Source organism: Colossoma macropomum, unplaced genomic scaffold (assembly GCF_904425465.1).
Source record: "Colossoma macropomum unplaced genomic scaffold, Colossoma_macropomum, whole genome shotgun sequence".
NCBI lineage: Eukaryota > Metazoa > Chordata > Actinopteri > Characiformes > Serrasalmidae > Colossoma > Colossoma macropomum.
Window position 1 is genome coordinate 4,134,721 of NW_023494787.1, and position 20,623 is coordinate 4,155,343.

Below are 20,623 nucleotides of genomic sequence, written 5' to 3' on the forward strand. Positions count from 1 at the left end.
ATGCGTTTACACTGCATTTTTATGTGGTTTGGCCTCATCCAGATATAATCTTGGTACTCAAGACTTATGAAGTCACAACCTGTAAACAATATCTTTGACTTCTCTGGCTTTTGGTTAGAGGGGAGTGAGAGGGAGAGATGACTGCGCCTGAATACGGTCCAGATTATTCATTGAGAGTTATGCTGTGTCTTCAGTGGATTTGTTCTGCAGTCTTCACCTGGACATTGATGGTGTTCTTTGTTGCTCACAGGGCCTGGACGAACTGGTTGGATCGGCTGCTTCATGCCTTCCCTTCATTTCCGTACGTCCAGCAAACACTGCACTGAACTCAGAACTGACCACAAAATAGTGACTGACACGTCCCTCGATCTGAAACACAGTCATCTCTATAGGCCACCGCACACCCAACACTCCGCAGAGCAGATACAATACAGTGCACAGCTCTACAACATAGAGAGCATCTAAAAACATCAAGCTCAAACTAAACTAAATCTCTGTTTTCCATCTAAAGGGTATGAGGTGATAAACGACCAGGCTGGTAGTGCTAACTAAGCCAACAGACAATCAGCGTTTGTCTGTTTATGAGAATGGTGCTTAAGCAGTTTCCTGAGCCAGCAAGCTTAAAGTATAATTACCAACCACTGCGTTGGGCAAGATCTAAAATCTAGCCTCTGCTGTTAAACTGAAGATGTTTTTAAAAGGTAGGGAGTGGTACACAATGACTTTCTGCTCTAAAAATGAGTCTAGACTGAAACTCAACCATGATAAGGTGTACAGTGGATGTGCATAAACGAGTCAGGCCAGAAAGGCATCTTTAATGTTTGGTGTTAATATTGTATGTAATATTGTACTGTAATGTTGAATACTTGATGTAGAATTGAACCCCTCCCCATTCAAATGACATCATTTGTTGATTTTTTAAATGTAAATAAGTGAACACATTCTGTAGATTTTAATACACAATTATTGTTTAACTTAACTTTAGCTTTTATGGAGAATCTTACATATATATATATACATATATACATATATACATATATATATATATATATATATATATATATATATATATAAACGTAAGAAATACCTTGTATCTCCATTTTTGTCATTAAATTTTTGTCGTTTCATTAATGGTAAAGTAGGTTTTTTCCTTCTGTATATATGTGTATATATGTATATAAGGCTCTTCTATTATAACAAGCTTGACATAGTAGCGAGTTTTTGATGCTATATAGAACCCTTTTCAAAAAGGTGCTATATAGAACCATACACAACACTTTCTTCATCAGTCTGAAGAACCCTTTCATGATGCAGAGAACCCTTTAATCATGCATTTAATCATGAGTTTTCATAGTTCTATACAGAATCATTTTCTATATAGAGCCCTTTTTGGTGCTATATAGAACCATACACAACACATCCTCCTGAAGAACCATTTCACCATGCAAAGAAACCATTTAAGCATATATGACCTATGGTTCCATACAGAACCAACGCCTGCACCCAAGAACCCTTGGAGAACCACCTATTTTAAGCATGAAGATCCTCACTTGCCGGAAAACAGGTGGGAAACGAGAACTCCTCGGTGACTTCCGCTTTGCCCCCACCATCAGGGGGGCGTGGCTGATCTTTGTCCTACGTCAGAGCGTCGCTCCGCCCACCAGGGCTTTCGGACTGTTTCCCCTTTATTGCATCCATTTTTTTTTCCTGCATTGAAGAAATCTCCAAGAATTTTATCAGCCAGGAGAGGAGCAGTGGGGGGGCGGGGGGCTAGGTGGGCTCAAGAAAAAAATAATAAATAAAAAAATAATAAATAGTCATAATAAAAAAGCACCAAACGACGCGGAGAGAAGAGCCTTAAACAGAGGGAGCAGCTATGGGTTAGACTGGACTGACCATGATTGCGAGCTAAAAGGCAAGAAGGCTTGATTTCTTTGCCCGGGGATGATGTTTGTGGGGAAGGTGTGCACGAGGCGGGGAGGAAGGAGCTGCTCGTGCAGGACGGCGGAGCAAGTCAATGGGAATTAGCTGGTGGATGTTTATAGCGCGTTCTGAAGGCGGCGCAGGTGGCCAAACGTAGCTGGAGCAACGTTTAGCGCTAATAATATGGGATATGATGATATTGTCCATTCAGGATAGTCGCCTATAATGTCATGGTGCCTATATAGGGAGCCCTATTGCTGCATTGGCTCCTCTAGCTTTATGATAAGCCTGCTTTCTGTACTATGTATGCATATGTACATGTATATCTATCATTCTTTGCAGCAGCCTGAAGATGTCAGCTCCTCTCGGGCCCCGGGGCAGCCCGGCAGCCCCGCCGGACACGCCGGACCTGAGCCACCTCACCGAGGAGGAGCGAAAGATCATCCTCTCGGTCATGGATCGACAGAAGAAGGAAGAGGAGAAGGAGCAGTCCATGCTGAAGTAAGACACCTCCTCCTCCTCGTTTACCCCACTGCGGCTTCCCATTCGCCAGCTTGTTGTTCGAATTTCCCCGTTCCACCTTAAATGGTGCAGCAGTTACATTCTGGCGCCTGAGGCGCCAGAATGTAACTGCTGCACCATTTAAGGTGGAACGGGGAAATTCGAACAGGGAGCTGTCCTCAGCCTCGTCTAAACCCCCCCAAGTGCTGGTGCCTGGGGTGTCTTGTTGGGGGGCTCTGCTTTTCTACATTTAGGGTCTTTTGCTTGGGCTTTCGCTGCCACTGGCGCCGGTGTAGCAGCTTTTGCGTCCTCCTGGGTTGGGTTAGCTCTGGGCGCCATCTTCGGCGAAGAGAAAAGGAGGGAGGGGGGGAGAAAAATCCCACACTAGGCTGCTTTTTTTCTCTTTTTTGTGCCATTCACGTTTTCACGGCTCCTGCTGAATGAAGCGTTAGCTTGTCTCGTGCTGGACAGACTCTCCTCTCCCGTCTTAGCCTTTCAGCACCACGTCGCTGTCCACTCCTCTCGCCCCTTCCACCAAGCACGAACGAGCCCCCCTCCCTCGCTCCGCCGGCTTCTGGCTCCAACTCATCCGGTCCACCTTAAAAATGGCGCAGCAGTTCCATTCCGGCGCCCACAGCCTGCAGCGAACTGCTGCACCATTTAAGGTGGAACGGGGAATTTGTGGAAGAAGCTGGCGGGTACTGAGCTGTGATGGGTGATGGCAGCGCTCAGGGAGAGAATAAGGGCTGCTGCCTTTGCACTCAGCCTTAACTCGAGTCATAAAGACGTGTCACCTCTGTTTATCACCCCCTTAGTGTTTTATTGAGACTCGAAGCTTTGCGTGCATTTTTTCCACGAGTGTGTTTTTATTGACACGTGGTGCTTTGCAGCTCTGCGGAAGTCTCGTTTGGGGTGATGATTTCAGTTTAAGCTGGGGTTCAGGTCAGGCTTTTTCTCTGAACCTGTTAAACTCCAAGGGTCTGTATGAGGGTCCGCACTTCAGTTCCTCACTCTTATCACTGCAGAACGGTGGTTTCACAGCAGGTGATGAATCATTCATAGTAGATTCTAAACAGTTCATAGTAGATACTGAATCATTCATAGTAGATACTGAATCATTCATAGTAGATTCTAAACAGTTCATAGTAGATACTGAATCATTCATAGTAGATACTGAATCATTCATAGTAGATTCTAAACAGTTCATAGCAGATACTGAATCATTCATAGTAGATACTGAATAATTCATAGTAGATTCTAAACAATTCATAGCAGATACTGAATCATTCATAGTAGATACTGCATCATTCATAGTAGATTCTAAACAGTTCATAGTAGATACTGAATCATTCATAGTAGATTCTAAACAGTTCATAGTAGATACTGAATCATTCATAGTAGATACTGAATCATTCATAGTAGATTCTAAACAGTACATAGTAGATACTGAATCATTCATAGTAGATTCTAAACAGTTCATAGCAGATACTGAATCATTCATAGTAGATACTGAATAATTCATAGTAGATTCTAAACAATTCATAGCAGATACTGAATCATTCATAGTAGATACTGCATCATTCATAGTAGATTCTAAACAGTTCATAGTAGATACTGAATCATTCATAGTAGATTCTAAACAGTTCATAGTAGATACTGAATCATTCATAGTAGATACTGAATCATTCATAGTAGATTCTAAACAGTACATAGTAGATACTGAATCATTCATAGTAGATTCTAAACAGTTCATAGTAGATACTGAATCATTCATAGTAGATACTGAATCATTCATAGTAGATTCTAAACAGTTCATAGTAGATACTGAATCATTCATAGTAGATTCTAAACAGTTCATAGCAGATACTGAATCATTCATAGTAGATACTGAATCATTCATAGTAGATTCTAAACAGTTCATAGCAGATACTGAATCATTCATAGTAGATTCTAAACAGTTCATAGTAGATACTGAATAATTCATAGTGGATATCAAATAATTTGTAAGAGATGTCAAACAATTCATATTAAATACTGAATAATTCATAGTAGATATTAAATAATTCATAGTGGATACTGTATAATTCATATTAAATACAGAATAATTTATGGTATATACTGAATAATTCATAGTGGATACTGTATAATTCATATTAAATACAGAATAATTTATGGTATATACTGAATAATTCATAGTTGACACTGAATAATTCTTAGTGGATATCAAATAATTCATAGTAGATACTGCATAATTCATATTAAATACTGAATAAGTTATAGTAGACACTGAATGATTCACAATGGATGCTAAATAATTTATAATAGATATCGAATAATTCATAGTAGATGCTAAATAATTCGTAGTGGACACTGAATAATTCATAGTAGATATTGTATAATTCATATTAAATACTGAATAATTTACAGTATATACTGAATTAATCATAGTAGACACTGAATGATTTATAATGGATACTAAATCATTTATAATAGATATCAAATAATTTTTAGTAGATGCTAAATAATTCATAGTGGACACTGAGTAATTCATAATTAATATCAAATAACTTATAGTGGATACTGAATAACTCATAGTGGATACAGGATAATTCATAGTAGATATCAAATAATGCGTAGTGGATACTGAATAATTCATAGCAGTTCTGAATTGTAAGTCTTAAGATGTATAACTGAACAATTAGTCTGTTTGTTAAAGCAACAGGTCCACAAAAATCCAGCTGACCCAAAAAATCCCTGGCTTTACCCCAAAATGTGGTTTGAGCGCCGAGACGTGTTTGGTTTCATAAATTTGCTTCCTTATTTTTAGCACCGGAGCCACGAGGCTATTGTTGCTAACAAATAATGGAAGCTAATACCTCACCAAGTAGCATAGTGCTAACTGCATACTCGATTATGTGTTTTCCGCTGTGGTGTGAGGCGAGTGTGTGAGGATTTAGATGTGCAGTTAGCACCTTGCTGATTGGTGTGTGTAAGCTTCCAGTATGTGCACAAAACTCATATCTGAGGAAGAACTCAAGCGGTACACCAACCACTACTACTCTGAAGATAAAAATGTCCATTTCGGTTGACTTTACACGTGATCGTTCACACAGTGCAGCTTATTATTTTGCGTCAGGACAATGTAGCGTTAGCTGCAAAGTAAAGATAGCTAGGAAGCAAGATCAGTCAATGTACCTTCTTTAGGCGGGTGCTTTAATAGTTTCATAAAATGAACAAAAAAGACAATAAAACCATTTTATGACAATTAATCATCAGCTAAAATGTGATGATCGTGACAGGCCTAGTTCAGTTCTGAAGCTACACAGAAAAATGGTCTCACTTTATTTGGAGAGTCCATTATAGTCCCCTATAGATTATCTACAGATGTTCAAACTGTTAACAAACTATCTGTTGAAACTCAGTTGAATCTAAACAGTGATGGGATTAGGGTTAGGATTTGGACCAGGGTTAGAGCTTGGACCGGGCTGAGGGTTGGATTTAGGTGTTGGGTTGAGGTTAGGGTGAGGGTTAGGTTTAGAGCAGGTCTAGAGTTAAAAAAAATGATGGTCAATTCAGTAAATATTGATTTACTTTCATTGTAACTTGAAAGTGGACGCAGTGGGTTGCAGCTCCTCCTACAGCAAGGAGGGCCTGGGTTCGGTTCCCCAGCCGGGCGACCAGGGTCCTTTCTGTGTGAAGTTTGCATGTTAGAAGGTGTGTGTGTGTGTAACTTGAAAGTAAATTAAATACCTACAAAGCATCTACAGTGGACTATCCAAATAAAGTGTTACCAGAAACTGTATGCATTCTGTGCCCACTACGCACTTCTGGACCTTCTGGGTCTTCTGTACAGAGCCAGCGAACCTGTCCTGCTGTGTCTGAAGCCCACCTGACCCTCAGAGTACTAGTATGTGTTGTATAAGGGCCAGATTGTCGACTGCCTGATGCAGTGTGGTGTGGACGTGTGACATTTCTATGCAAACTGACGTTACGTTTTGTGTGGCATCGCTAACCTTTCATTGTGGCAGGTCCAAAACGCTTCCCCATTTATCACACTCAGGCTTTTTTGCCACCTTTTGTGTGAAAAATGTCCTCTCTGCACGAGCTGCGCTTGACTCATCCTGTCGCTCGTGGTGTGACTGAGTGTTCTCACACATTACTGGAGTTTCTCGGTCCCGTTATAGTAATCGTGATTCAGAAGAGGGCAGGAAATGACAATATGGCTTGATATAATGCATTCATGCACACTCCTCTGCTGCTTTATCAGAAAAGCCCCCTTTGTTGCAAGTGGCCAGTGAGTGGAAGTACAAAGTGGGTGTTTCTAATAAAGTGGCCAATAAGTGGAAGTACAAGGCTGGTGTTTCCAATAAAGTGGCCAGCGAGTGGAAGCACAAAGTGGGTGTTTCTAATAAAGTGGCCAATGAGTGGAAGTACAAGGCGGGTGTTTCCAATAAAGTGGCCAACGAGTGGAAGCACAAAGTGGGTGTTTCTAATAAAGTGGCCAATGAGCGGAAGTACAAGGCTGGTGTTTCTAATAAAGTGGCCAACGAGTGGAAGCACAAGATGGGTGTTTCTAATAAAGTGGCCAATGAGTGGAAGCACAAAGTGGGTGTTTCTGATAAAGTGCCCAGTGAGTGGAAGTACAAGGCGGGTGTTTCTAATAAAGTGGCCAGTGAGTGGAAGTACAAGGTGGGTGTTTCTAATAAAGTGGCCAATGAGTGGAAGTACAAGGCGGGTGTTTCCAACAAAGTGGCCAGCGAGTAGAAGCACAAAGTGGGTGTTTCTAATAAAGTGGCCAGCAAGTGGTAGTACAAGGGAGGTGTTTCAAATAAAGTGGCCAGTGAGTGGAATGTATTGCTTATGTTGGCCCAGATTTTGGCATGAAGAGTTGCTTGAATATGAACAGTATAATAGTTGCTTAACTAATGGTCCATTCTTGTGTGTTGGGCTTGAAGTATTTTTTGCTGCATGGATGGATCACAAAAAAAAACATTTTTCTTGATTGGCTTTCTAATAAATGTTTTGTAGAGGGTCCTTGATGTGTGTAATGATGTAATTTGTACCCAGTGTAGTGGTGTGGGTGAGTTTTCATAGGCTTGGCCTGATTGTCATGGATGCCAGAAAACCTTAGGGAAAGTGAAAGTAACCGGAACTCCTTTTTTACTGTGTCGCTCTAGTGTTGTGAAGCTGGATACAAGTCCATTAGAACAGTTTTGGTTCTCCAAATCTGCCTTGTCCTAACACCTGCACACCTGTGGAACAGTTGGGGTTTACACTCTGCCCTATGTAGTCAGGTGTTTTTGAGGGCAGGGATGGGATGCTGTGACACTTAACTGCATAGGAAAAGACACCAAACATGGTTTAGTGCCTTAAAATCTCAGGCTTATTACATACAAAGGCTTATTATTCAGTAATTACAGGGACTTCAGTGCAAACTGGCTGAGCTATTCTTAGGTTATGGAAGTGTGTAATAAACTTTGGGCCTGCTGGCCGGCCCTGGACTATTAAGGGGTTAAATTGTTTTAACAACCAAAAATCTTCAGATTGATGGAGGACGTGTTTGTGTGATGCGAACATCAAACATCGAGCGGTGATGAACCCAGGCGAGGACAGCAGGGAGAGAACTGCGAGTGAGTGGGGGACGGCACTCAAATCCTGACCACCGCTGAGGGACAGCGGGAGGGCGTCAGCCACAAGAGAGGGGAGGACAACGATGATGGCAACGAGAGACATGAAAGCGGGAAGCAAGTCCCAAACTCTGCTGCCCGGGCCCCGCCCCCTGTTCCGCTCTCTCTGTCCGCTGTCCTCACTGGGGTTCCCTACCGCCCAGTGTTCAGGCCCCGCCTTCCTGCAGGCTCTCGCGCCCGTCATTGGGGCCCAGGGGACGGGCGCATGCCACAATGTTATATATGCTTCTATATAGAACCTTTTTGAAACGGTTTCTGTATAGCACCAAAAAAGGGTTCTTCTACTGTATACAACACACGTAAAAAGATGGTTCTTCAAAAGTTCTTTAGTAAAGAAAATGATCCAATATAGAACCATGAACACTCAAGCAACTCTTTGCATGATTAAAGCGTTCTTTGCATGGTGAAAGCATTCTTCAGATCGATGGAGAACGTGCTGTAGATGGTTCTATATAGAATCTTTTTGAAAAGGGTTCTATATGGCACCAAAAAGGTTCTTCTATTATAACAAGCTTGACATAGTTGCGATAGAGGAACCATTTTTGATGCTATATAGGACCCTTTTCAAAAAGGTTCTATATACAACCATCTCCAGCACATTCTCCATCGATATCCTTTAATCATGCAAAGGGTTCTTTGAGTTTTCAGGGTTCTATAGAACCATTTTCTTTATTAAAGAATATTTCTTAAGATTGAAACTTGTCATTGTAATAACAGCAGAACCCTTTTTGATTCTATATAAAACCATATACAACACATTCTCCATCAATTGAAAGAACCATTTCACCATGCAAATAACCACTGGTTCTATATGGGACTCATGGTTCTAAACAGAACCATTACCTTTACTAAAGCACCCTTGAAGAACCATCCTTTTTAAGTGCCTACCTGTGCAGCTGACTCACGGCTGAGCATCGAGCACTGGTGGTAGATTTTTTCGTGAAGAGTAATATTTTATGTTTCTGCTCCTCGTCTTGTTTGTAATATCTGAATTGGACTCTTGGTAACACGTTTGAAATGTGTGGAGAGTGGGCTGTCTGGATAAAGACTGGGGGTCCGGGGCGAGCGCACTGGCAGGCAGGTCGGAGCGCCGTCTGAAAGTGCTTAAACACACTCAGAAACTCTCACTGCCACTGCTGCCACTCTGCATGAGCCGCCCTGTCACTCTTCCTGAAGACAGTTCAGCTGTGTGATCACTGGACAGGACACCTTGACTGAGAGGAGCTCGTCCCTTCATGTTGGATCTTAATGTTTATTATCACTGTGGATATTTCGTCCACTGTCCAATGGATTTCCAGCTATGCAGTGTGTTTTAATGAATGTTTATAGATAACAGAGTGGCATACAGTGTCTGAAACCACATAATCAAGTTTACCAAACAACTCCGATGAATTATTCAGTAACAACAATAAATCATTCAGAAGCTACTATTGATTGTTTAATAACTACTGTGGATTATTCAATATCTACTGTTAGTTATTCATTAAGTTATAACCTATTGCTTTGAAATACAGGCTTATCATTCAGTTATTCATCTTAAGACTTACAATTCAGAACTAGGAAAAGACACCAAACATGGTTTAGTGCCTTAAAATCTCAGGCTTATTACATACAAAGGCTTATTATTCAGTAATTACAGGGACTTCAGTGCAAACTGGCTGAGCTATTCTTAGGTTATGGAAGTGTGTAATAAACTTTGGGCCTGCTGGCCGGCCCTGGACTATTAAGGGGTTAAATTATTTTAACAACCAAATATCTTCAGCCTTTGTTTGTAATATGCCTGAGATTTGAAGGCACTAAACCATGTTTGGTGTCTTTTCCTAGGCATGGGAAACTTTGATTTATTTATTATCCACTATGAATTATTCAGTATCTATTATGAATTATTCAGTATCTACTAAAATTATTCAGTATCTACTAAAATTATTCAGTATCTACTATGAGTTATTCAGTATCTACTATGAATTATTCAGTGTCTACTATGAATTATTCAGTATCTGCTATGAATAATTCAGTATCTACTAATATTATTCAGTATCTACTAAAATTATTCAGTATCTACTATGAATTATTTAGTCTCTACTATGAATTATTCAGTATCTACTAAAATTATTCAGTATCTACTATGAATTATTCAGTGTCTACTATGAATTATTCAGTATCTGCTATGAATTATTCAGTATCTACTAATATTATTCCGTATCTACTAAAATTATTCAGTATCTACTATGAGTTATTCAGTGCCTGCTATGAATTACTCAGTATCTACTAAAATTTTTCAGTATCTACCATGAATTATTCAGTATCAATTAAAATTATTCAGTAACTACTATGAATTAATTAGTATCTACTATGAATTATTTAGTCTCTACTATGAATTATTCAGTATCTATTAAAATTATTCAGTAACTACTATGAATTAATTAGTATCTACTATGAATTATTCAGTATCTACTATGAATTATTCAGTATCTACTAAAATTATTCAGTAACTACTATGAATTAATTAGTATCTACTATGAATTATTTAGTCTCTACTATGAATTATTCAGTATCTATTAAAATTATTCAGTAACTACTATGAATTAATTAGTATCTACTATGAATTATTCAGTATCTACTATGAATTATTCAGTATCTACTAAAATTATTCAGTAACTACTATGAATTAATTAGAATCTACTATGAATTATTTAGTCTCTACTATGAATTATTCAGTATCTATTAAAATTATTCAGTATCTACTATAAATTATTCAGTATCTACTATAAATTATTCAGTATCTACTACAAATTATTCAGTATCTCCTATGAATTATTCAGTATCTACTAAAATTATTCAGTATCTACTATGAATTATTTTAATAACTATGAATTATTCAGTATCTGCTACGAAACTAACGTGTACGTTCTGTAGTTGTGTGTGTGTGAGGAATGAAAGTGTGGACCCTCATTCAGACCCTTAGAGTTTATCACTGTATCCTAACGTCTGAATCAGTGTATTTTCATTGGAACTCGGTCTGTCGTGGTCTTTAAGGTTTGTCCCACAGGAGGGCTGCAGTGATTCGGTCAGATAAGTGTCAGTCTTCCTCATCTCTGCGTGATGCTTCAGCTTACTCTCACTGCGACTGGTGGACATTCAGGGAGCAGCTGAGGTCAACTAGATTAAAGCCACAACCAAGTAGCACAAAATTAGCATTCTAGAGAGTCTCACTTTATAGTTCCACTCAGAAGTTTTTTATTTTATTTTATTATTTTTTATGATTTTATTTATTATTATATCATTATTTTAGAATATTTAAGAAAGGCATTATAATCAATATTTTATTCATTTTGTACATAAAATATATTTTTTATGCGTACATACATATATAATTTTTTTATTCGTGCTGTACTTCAGGAAAACCAGCCAACAATCTGGCATCCATCAGCGAGCACACACTGTTGTTATATGACGTTATATCATTGAATTATTATATTATGTTTGATAAAAGGATTAAATATTCCAGTGATGAATCTCATTTACTCTGTACTGAGTTACAGACTCAGTCAAACTCAGTTTGCACGGCAGACACAGTTCCTGATTTAACTCTGTCTCACTATAAATCTGCTCTCTGATCCAGATGGCATGGTCAGTCTAAACAGAAGTCAGAGGTCAAATGTCTAGTCTCTGTCTGCTTCCCAATCATAAAACCCTCTAGGGACGAGTTTTGGGAGAAGGTAAATAAAGCTCCAGTGCCAGACCACCGTACACCCACCGCTAAACTGTTTTTATAGACATATTAGACTTTGTTGTACTTTTAAAGCATGTATTATTACACTGCCGTGTTTGCTGAGCTCATTGTTGACAGTGAAGCCTCAAAACTTGAGCTGTGAGTAGTTTGAAATCTTGTTGTTGGTGAGATGCCGACTGAAATATCTGTCGAATGCAAACTCTCTAAAAGGCATCGTTGTCGTCTCCTGAACAGAGATGAGTCACTGGCTGTGGCTACATGCAAAGATTCTTTCCAATCTGTTTGGACGCTTTCCGATTACAGGTTAAAACTGAGCTGTTTATGCTCACTTTACTCAACAACCTGAATGTAAATCACTGTTTATATGCTCACTCAATACAATGAGCATCACGTGAGTCCAGTCAGAGTGAGATGAGCAGCAGTGAGCAGTGCTTGTGTTTTTAACTGCTTTAAAATGATGTCAGACTCAGGAAAACGTCCTTCACATGTCCTTATTAAAGAAGGCCGAGAGGAAGACGTCGTGTTCTGAGACACATAAGCTGGACGTCCGTCCCACCGCCGTCTTTTAAAGATCAGAGCAGAAACTTCGTCTCCTCTGCAGACCAGTTTCTGCTCCGCCATGTTGAACGGTATAAACTTTCACTATGACGTGACGAACATGATCAGAACAGACTTAAACCTTCCGATAGGGAATGTAATCAGATACAGGCGTTTACACGGATATTATTCTTCTATTTACGTGATTATTTACAGGATTACCCACCTCGGTCAATCGGATAGAAACTGTATTCCGAATGGCTTCAAGTGGACAGGTCTATTCCGACTGGGGTGTTTACATGGACGTGTTCTATTCCGATTGAGCTATTCATCAGGCTATTAACAGATTATTAGGCTGCATGTAAACGTGGCCAGAGTGTGAACTGAACCCTCTGAGCTGAAGCCTTTGTGTCATTTTGTTTGCTAACCTGTAACCTACAGCACGGCGTCTGCATTCATTTGCTAACGGTGATGTTAAGGTCTGTGGTTTTCCCAGTAGATTAATCCCAGTGCCCTGTTCCATGTTGCTGGATGGACTGGGATTGAGCTGGTGTTTGTTTGGGAGTCCTGCCGAGCCTAATGATTCTCTCAGATCCTATTAGGCTGAGGGCTGGACTGGACTTAGAGGACTTCTAAGCTGCTGCGACAGATCAGAAGGTCTGAGAGAGAAAGCTCACGGGCCGCCGTTGCACAGATCCACATCGGCATCCTGAGTGCGTCCTGCAGGTGTCTCAGTTTAGGACCTGTGCACCATATTCTTACACTGTTCTTGTGACTACAGGGTGGAATTATCTCAAACTGAATGCGAATGTGCTAAACAAAAAAACAGCAAATTACAGCACCTCATGTAATTAAAGCAAAAGTGTCCATACAGTCAGCTGATCCGAGTTAAAGTTAGCCATAACGTCCCTGTTAGGAAAAAACAGCCAGCAAAACCAGCTTGTTGTGGACGCTGGACTGCTGGGCCAAACCTTCTTAAAGGGCAATTCCACTGATTTTTAAAATTTCTGTATAGTTCATTAGTAGAGATTGAACAAAAAACAGTGGCTGAGGGTGATTCAGAGTGGTTTGGTGTGAAAGGGTTCAGATGTCTTCACAGTGGTGGTGATAGGAACCAGGGGTTGCCATGACTACAACACAAAGGTAGACATTTTATTTACTATCCAAAACCACCAGTGAACCTACACGAGTCTTCTGAGTTTATATGGAATGTTGATGATGGGAAATAGTGGAAAATCTGAAATAATAAGTTTTCTTTGGGGACTATTTAACCTCATGATGCTCTGCATATTATGTATCCCTCCACCATGAATGGAGTTTAAGGCCAAAATCTCCTCAAAACTATCATAAAACAGTGTCTCAGTCATCAGGCAGTGAATTCATAACTATTTCATGTAGTAACTTTCTGTGAGGGAGCTTTTAGAGGTGGACGTCTGGTTCCTATCACCACCACTGTGAACAGTTCTGACTCATGAAGTTTCTCTAGAATGGAGTTCTGAATTACTCTTTTTGCAGCTTTACCATTTAATTATGAGGAAATTTTGGAAAACAAGTGGAATTTCCCTTTAAAACAGAGGCGGTTACACTAGACGCGTGTGGTAGTGCTCAGTTAGCTTCATTTGCTTCCGTTCAGGTCTGTAATCTCCATTTCTCTTTGTTATCCTGATCTGGAATGAAATGTAGAGAGAGAACTGATTGACCCCTGACCTCTTAAGCCTGAGATAGAGTATATTTATCTAAGCAAAATGCACCTTCTCACTATCACCTGTATGTAGGCTTGTCACAATTATTCCATAATCGCCTAATCGCAATTATTTGAGACAATCGTGACTTTAAATTGACCAGAATTATTTTCCACAGGTGTTGGATCGCTGTATCACAACAAAATAAATGGATGAAGAGTAACTATGGATAAATGGATGTGAAATGTTCATCAGTTGGCTCTAAATAACTGCATGTAAATAATTAAAAAAGAAAGAAACACATTCACTGGCACAAGTTATGGATCATATGAAAACAGCAAAACCTCTGACTTTTAACGGAGGGCTATAACGGATTTAGGGGAATGTTTGTTTGTTTGTTTGTTTGTTTATAGGTACCTCAATGGCTAATGCTGATTTTAGCATGATTGGTTGCAGAACAAGTGTTTTTCACCCACATTTTCACAGTCTGGAGGGAAATATGAGCTCTGGTTGGCCGCATAGGCTAGTACTTCAATAGGTGCATAAATGAACAGGATTTTTTATGTGACAAATGACTGTAAGCTAAAAATTTGGCCTAGCCTTGATTCCTCAGACGTGTTGTCAGGTGAATTGGAGATGCTAAATCATTTTTCACCTCTTCTATCACTTGTTTACAAGTTACATTAGTGGCTCAAGTGGTGTAAACGTTTGTAACCGCCCCTTCATTTGCATAGACTTCCAGTACAGCAAGAGACTGATGTAGTCTGTGTGGTTTGATTCCCTGAGCCGACAGTACGTGACCGAGGTGCCCTTGAGCAAGACACCTAACCCCCAACTGCTCCCCAGGCGCCGTGGATAGGGCAAGTGTGCTCACTGCCCCCTAGTGTATGTGTTCACTAGTGTGTATGTGGTGTTTCACTGCACGGATGGGTTAAAATGCAGAGGTGAAATTTCCCTGTTGTGGGATTAATAAGGGTCACTTAATCTTAATATCAGTTTCAGGTTTTGGCAGAAGCTATTTCATCCACTGTTAAGGGGAGTTTAGGCTTTCAGGGCCTGCATCTCCAGATCCCTGAGTTTTAGACAGCTTACTGTTTCTCCACAGCAGGACATCCGGGTCCAGATCTCTGGTTGCCTGGGTTGGTGTTGCTGGGGCTTTTACATACCTCGGTTTTACACACATGCTGTGCTGAGAGTGGCGAGCCGCCCAAAAATATCCAGACAACAGTAGTCCTGTTGTCAGAAACTGACAATGATGAATGGGTTTATGAGTTATCGAGTGAAAAGATTCTGTTCTGGGGGCTGGGGTTAAAGGAGAATTCCACCTATTTTCTAAATTTCTGCATAATTAAATGGTTTAGCTGTAAACAGAGTCGTTCAGAGTGGTTTGGTGTGAAACGCTCCGTTCTAGAGAAACGTACCGAGTCACAACTGTTCGCAATGGTGATGATAGGAACCAGACGTCCACCTCTAAAAGCCCTCACAGAAAGTTACTACATGAAATAGTTATGAATTCACTGCCTGATGACTGAGACACTGTTTTACGATACCTTTTAGAAGATTTCGGCTTTAAAAATCCATTCATGGCGGAAGGTTACATGCACAGTGTTGTGAGGCAAAATAGTCCCCCAAATGAAACTCATTATTTCAGATTTTCCACTATTTTCCATCATCAACATTCCATATAAACTCAGAAGACTCGTGTAGGTTCACTGGTGGTTCTGGATAGTAAATAAAATGTCTATATTTGTGTTGTAGTCATGGCGACCCCTGGTTCCTATCACCACCACTGTAAAGACATCTGAACCATTTCACACCAAACCACTCTGAATCACTCTGATTACATCTTAATGATTTAATTATTCCTCTTTAACAGTGCACTCTAGCACTTACATTAAAGTAGCCAGTGAGTGCAAGTGGAAGTAAAAGGTAGGTGTTTCTAATAAAGTGGCCAGTGAGTGAAAGTAGAAGGCAAGTGTTTCTAATAAAGTGGCCAGTGAGTGAAAGTAGAAGGCAGGTGTTTCTAATAAAGTGGATAGTGAGTGAAAGTAGAAGGTAGGTGTTTCTAATAAAGTGGCCAGTGAGTGTACAATATCATTAACTGGGTATTAATTGGTTATTGCTTTCCATAGACATTTGTGTATTGTTTATTATTTTGAAGTCGTTTCCCCTCAGGGCTCCTTCTCCATCATCCTGCATACACTGGAATGGTATCAGATTGTTTGATAGTAGATGCAGGCAGTGTTTTCTGTAGTATCTTCAGTCTGAGTGGCCCAGAATAGCTCAGTGTGTCTGATCTTTGGCCTCCGCTGTATTTTAAGTGCGTTATTTAAAACGATCACTGCTGATTGGCTGGTGACAGACTGTAATCTCATTACAGACAGGCAGCAGTGCAGTCTGACCACATGGACGCCGGTGCTTTCACCACACACATCAGCACAGAGCATCTCGTTTAAAGGGTTAATATTCAACATATATAGATGTTGTTTAATCTTTGCCACTGAAATCAACCTAATGCAATATTTTAGGGGCATTTTTTCCACCTAGTTCTGTTTAATTTTGGAGGACAGAAGGAGACGCCCACCAGAAATACATTACACTGAAAAAAATGATATATTGAATTTACTTGATTTAAATACGTACATCATTTCCACAATTAGACAAACACAGTCAACTGCCAAACTAAGTTAACTGAATCAGTAATTATGTTGATGTAATATATTTAATTTGTTTATTTGGGTTGAAATTATGTGGATATTTTTATCAAGTAAATTTAATGCAGCACCTGTTTTACATTGTACACATGTGGTCATTAATCACTGTTATTCTAATAAAATGCCCAGACATGATGTCCTTTGTCACCGTCGGTCAGTAAGCAGGTCCAGGCGAGTGTCGTGCCGTATTTAAGCAGCCTGAGGAATGTTGTGTAACAGGATTATTACCTGCTGTAACTTCTGCCTGAACATTACTGTTACAGACATGCTGGGACGCTCGAAGGCCCCCAGACATAACGCTCTACAGTGTTTCCCACGGTCTGAGATAAACCTTGTTTCAAACTGTGGAAGAAAAAATAGTTAAGAAAACAATGAAGTATTCAGAGCTTAGATATTCACAAGAATTATGTTCTAATCTATTTAAACCCAAGGCAATAATAGAGATAGTAATAAGCAGAATATATTAAAAAAAACATCTTTTTTTACATTTAATTTTTTACTTTTTTAATTACTTTTAAAGTGACGTGGAAACATTTAGATTTATCACAAGTTTAAGTAAAGAAATATATAAAAAATACTGTCCCACATTTTCATGTCACTACCAAAACACAAAGTTTTGGTATGTGGGCGGAGTCTTTTTAGCCACGCCCCTGCATTTTAGAGCAGGAAATGAGGCTGCATCCCTGTCCCTCATGGCCACATGGTGAGCAGTTAGATCACATTGTTTTGAAGTAAAAGTATCCCCAAGTCTGAAAATCAGTGTGGAACATTAAGAATTGTCACTACCGAAACACAATAAAATAAACATTTTTGTGTTTTCATGAAAAATATGATGATTGTACATGTCAAAACTGTGTTTGCTGGTCATGTACAAGATGCGTTTTTAAGTTCTGCTCAAATTGAGCTAAAATTGTCATGACTGAAATAGTCACTACTGAAACAGTCACTGTTGAAACAGTCACTACTGAAAGTCACTGCTGAAACAGTCACTACTGAAACAGTCACTACAGTCACTGCTGAAACAGTCACTACTGAAACAGTCACTACAGTCACTGCTGAAACACTCACTAGTGAAACACTCACAACTGAAACAGTCACTGCTGAAACAGTCACTACTGAAACAGTCACTACAGTCACTGCTGAAACACTCACTACTGAAACACTCACAACTGAAACAGTCACTGCTGAAACAGTCACTACTGAAACACTCACAACTGAAACAGTCACTGCTGATACAGTCACTACTGAAACAGTCACTGCCGAAACAGTCACTGCTGAAACAGTCAATACTGAAACACTCACAACTGAAACAATCACTGCTGATACAGTCACTACTGAAACAGTCACTGGCGAAACAGTCACTGCTGAAACAGTCAATACTGAAACACTCGGTAGCTATGAGTGCTGTGATTGTTTTGGTAGTGACAAAATGGAATGTTCAATCATTTGTTTTTATAAAATAAGGATGATTTATTATAATGAGGATAATTATTATTATAATTATTATTAATATCTTTTAATTTGCTGCATATTGATTTGCCTGTTGTTTTTTTTGGCTGAGCTTTATAAAAATATCTTTCTAGGGAAACTCCAAAAGAAGAGCCAAAGCCTCAGTCACCTCAGTAAGTACAGAAAACTCAATCTCCCAGAATGCTTAGGGCTTGATCACTTCCTTCTTTACCCTTTGGTCCATGTGACAGACCCAGTTCTAACAAACGTCTCTCAGGCCCCTTCAGTAGTTTAGTGTTTGCTTCAGTAGTTTTGTGGTAGTTTTAGCGTCAGTAGTTTAGTGGTAGTTTTAGCTTCAGTAGTTAAGTAGATGTTTTGGCTTCAGTAGTTTTGTGGTAGTTTTTCGCTTCAGTAGTTTAGTTGATGTTTTAGCTTTAGTAGTTTAGTAGATATTTTAGCTTTAGTAGTTTAGTTCTAGTTTTAGCTTCAGTAGTTTTGTGGTAGTTTTAGCTTCTGTAGTTGAGTATGTTTTTGCTTTAGTAGTTTAGTAGAAGTTTTAGCTTCAGTGGTTTAGTTGTAGTTTGTAGTGTTTCACTTCAGTAGTTTAGTCGAAGTTTTAAAGTTTAGTCGAAGTTTTAGCTTCAGTAGTTTAGTAGAAATTTTAGCTTCAGTAATTTAGTTCTAGTTTTCGCTTCAGTAGTTTAGTAGAAGTTTAAGCTTCAGTAATTTAGTTCTAGTTTTCGCTTCAGTAGTTTAGTAGTTTAGCTTCAGTAATTTAGCTGTAGTTTTCAGTAGTTTAGTAGAAGTTTTAGCTTCAGTGGTTTAGTTGTAGTTTTCACTTCAGTAGTTTAGTCGAAGTTTTAGCTTCAGTAATTTAGTTCTAGTTTTCGCTTCAGTAGTTCAGTAGCAGTTTTAGCTTCAGTAGTTTAGTAGCAGTTTTAGCTAGTTCAGTTAGTTCACTGTAGGGATGTGCATGGGTACTTGAGCACTCAGTTAACCTTTTTTTCGCTGGTATTCGAATATAGAAATAACTTTTCAGGTACTTATTATGTTTCATCACACGAAGATGAAGGAAATATACAGACGAACAATTTGATGAAAAGCCCGTTTTATGTTTTAACAGGACAGTAATGTGCTGAAGTTTAGCTCATGTTTGTGAGTCAGTCTGTATATTACACTTTTCTACTCTGAAACATGATGCCTGCTTTATTGCTAACTAGGCTAAGTGCTCTAGCTGGAGTTACCGAGTCAGAGGCAGTGCCATGCAGGTTGGGTCAAACTCATGTTAGGTCCAGTTAGGTCCAGGAACAGTGGAAATATATTTCTCTGACAAATAACATGTTGACACATCATCCACTGAGGAGAAAATAGCTCATGTAAGACGAGTCCTCATCAGCAGCCAGTGTTGTAGCAGTTAGCTGCAGTGTTAGCTCCTCTGAAGCGGCAGCCGTTACTCATCCAAAATCTACCGATTTCCCTCTGCTTTTTTAATATAACTTGTTTTAAATGTACTCCACTGGGTGCTGCTGAATTTTGGTGCTACTAATTGTTTGGCCTGTTAGCACCAGAGCTGTCCCTTAAAAGTGGAAGCCTCCACGTTAATTTCGGCTAAAGTAATTTTGCTTTGGCTGTTTTTTGCTATTTTCCTTCTCTGCGGTTAATCTATCCTTTCATTAACTCCTTTGGACACTCAAATATCAAGATGACCCAGAATGCACATCCCTAGTTTAGGAGTTCAGTAGTTTTTACAGCAGTTTTAGATTAACAGTAGTTTTAGCTTCAGTAGTTTCCTGTTCTTTCCTCTTTTATCCTCCTGCTTTCAGACTGTGGCTTCTGTTTCCTGCTGTGGTTCTTCCTCCGCTATCGCTGCTGTTTTTCTCTGTTGGGTGCTTGCATTCCCGTCCAGTGTTGGACAGTAGTTACAATAGTGACCACTGTGTGCTGCGTTTTCCTGTATCACCTTCCACACGTGTGCCTGTGAGGCAGTGTCGGCTCAAACTCACGTCCTTTAGGGCCACAGCGCACCAGATAAAGGAACAGTTCAGTGAAAAAGCTCATTGACACAATTTTTCCCCCTTGGAGTCAGTGAGTCAAGATGTGTTTGGTGTCTGAAGTTTGCTGATTTACTTTTACAATGGAGCTACAAGGTTAAAAAGTAATGTCCCAGTCTCGTGCTAGGCCACCTCCAGCCGCTAGGGGGAGATAAGGCACCACTAAGGGGTAATAGGTACTGAGTAGTAACAGCTGTGCGCACCCTACTTAAGGGTTGCTCACACGCTGCTTTCTGCTCAGTCTTGAGTTCACGCTGCCACGTTCATGTCTCAGACTAAGCTGGTAATTTTGGTATTAGTTCCTCTCTCGAGCATCGAGTTCCAGTTTCTCAAGTATCTCTCAATG

The 20,623-nt window shown here is 39.7% G+C and overlaps 1 protein-coding gene across 1 annotated transcript in view; it reads left to right on the plus strand.

Annotated features, from left to right (window-relative positions):
* The first annotated feature begins 2,275 nt into the window (after positions 1-2,275).
* Positions 2,276-20,623, plus strand: part of LOC118804841 (regulating synaptic membrane exocytosis protein 2-like) — a 94,716-nt gene continuing 76,368 nt past the window's right edge. The window contains exon 1 of the mRNA XM_036565464.1: positions 2,276-2,424. Within this exon, the coding sequence (XP_036421357.1) occupies positions 2,276-2,424 (149 nt within the window). The remainder of the gene's footprint in view (positions 2,425-20,623) is intronic.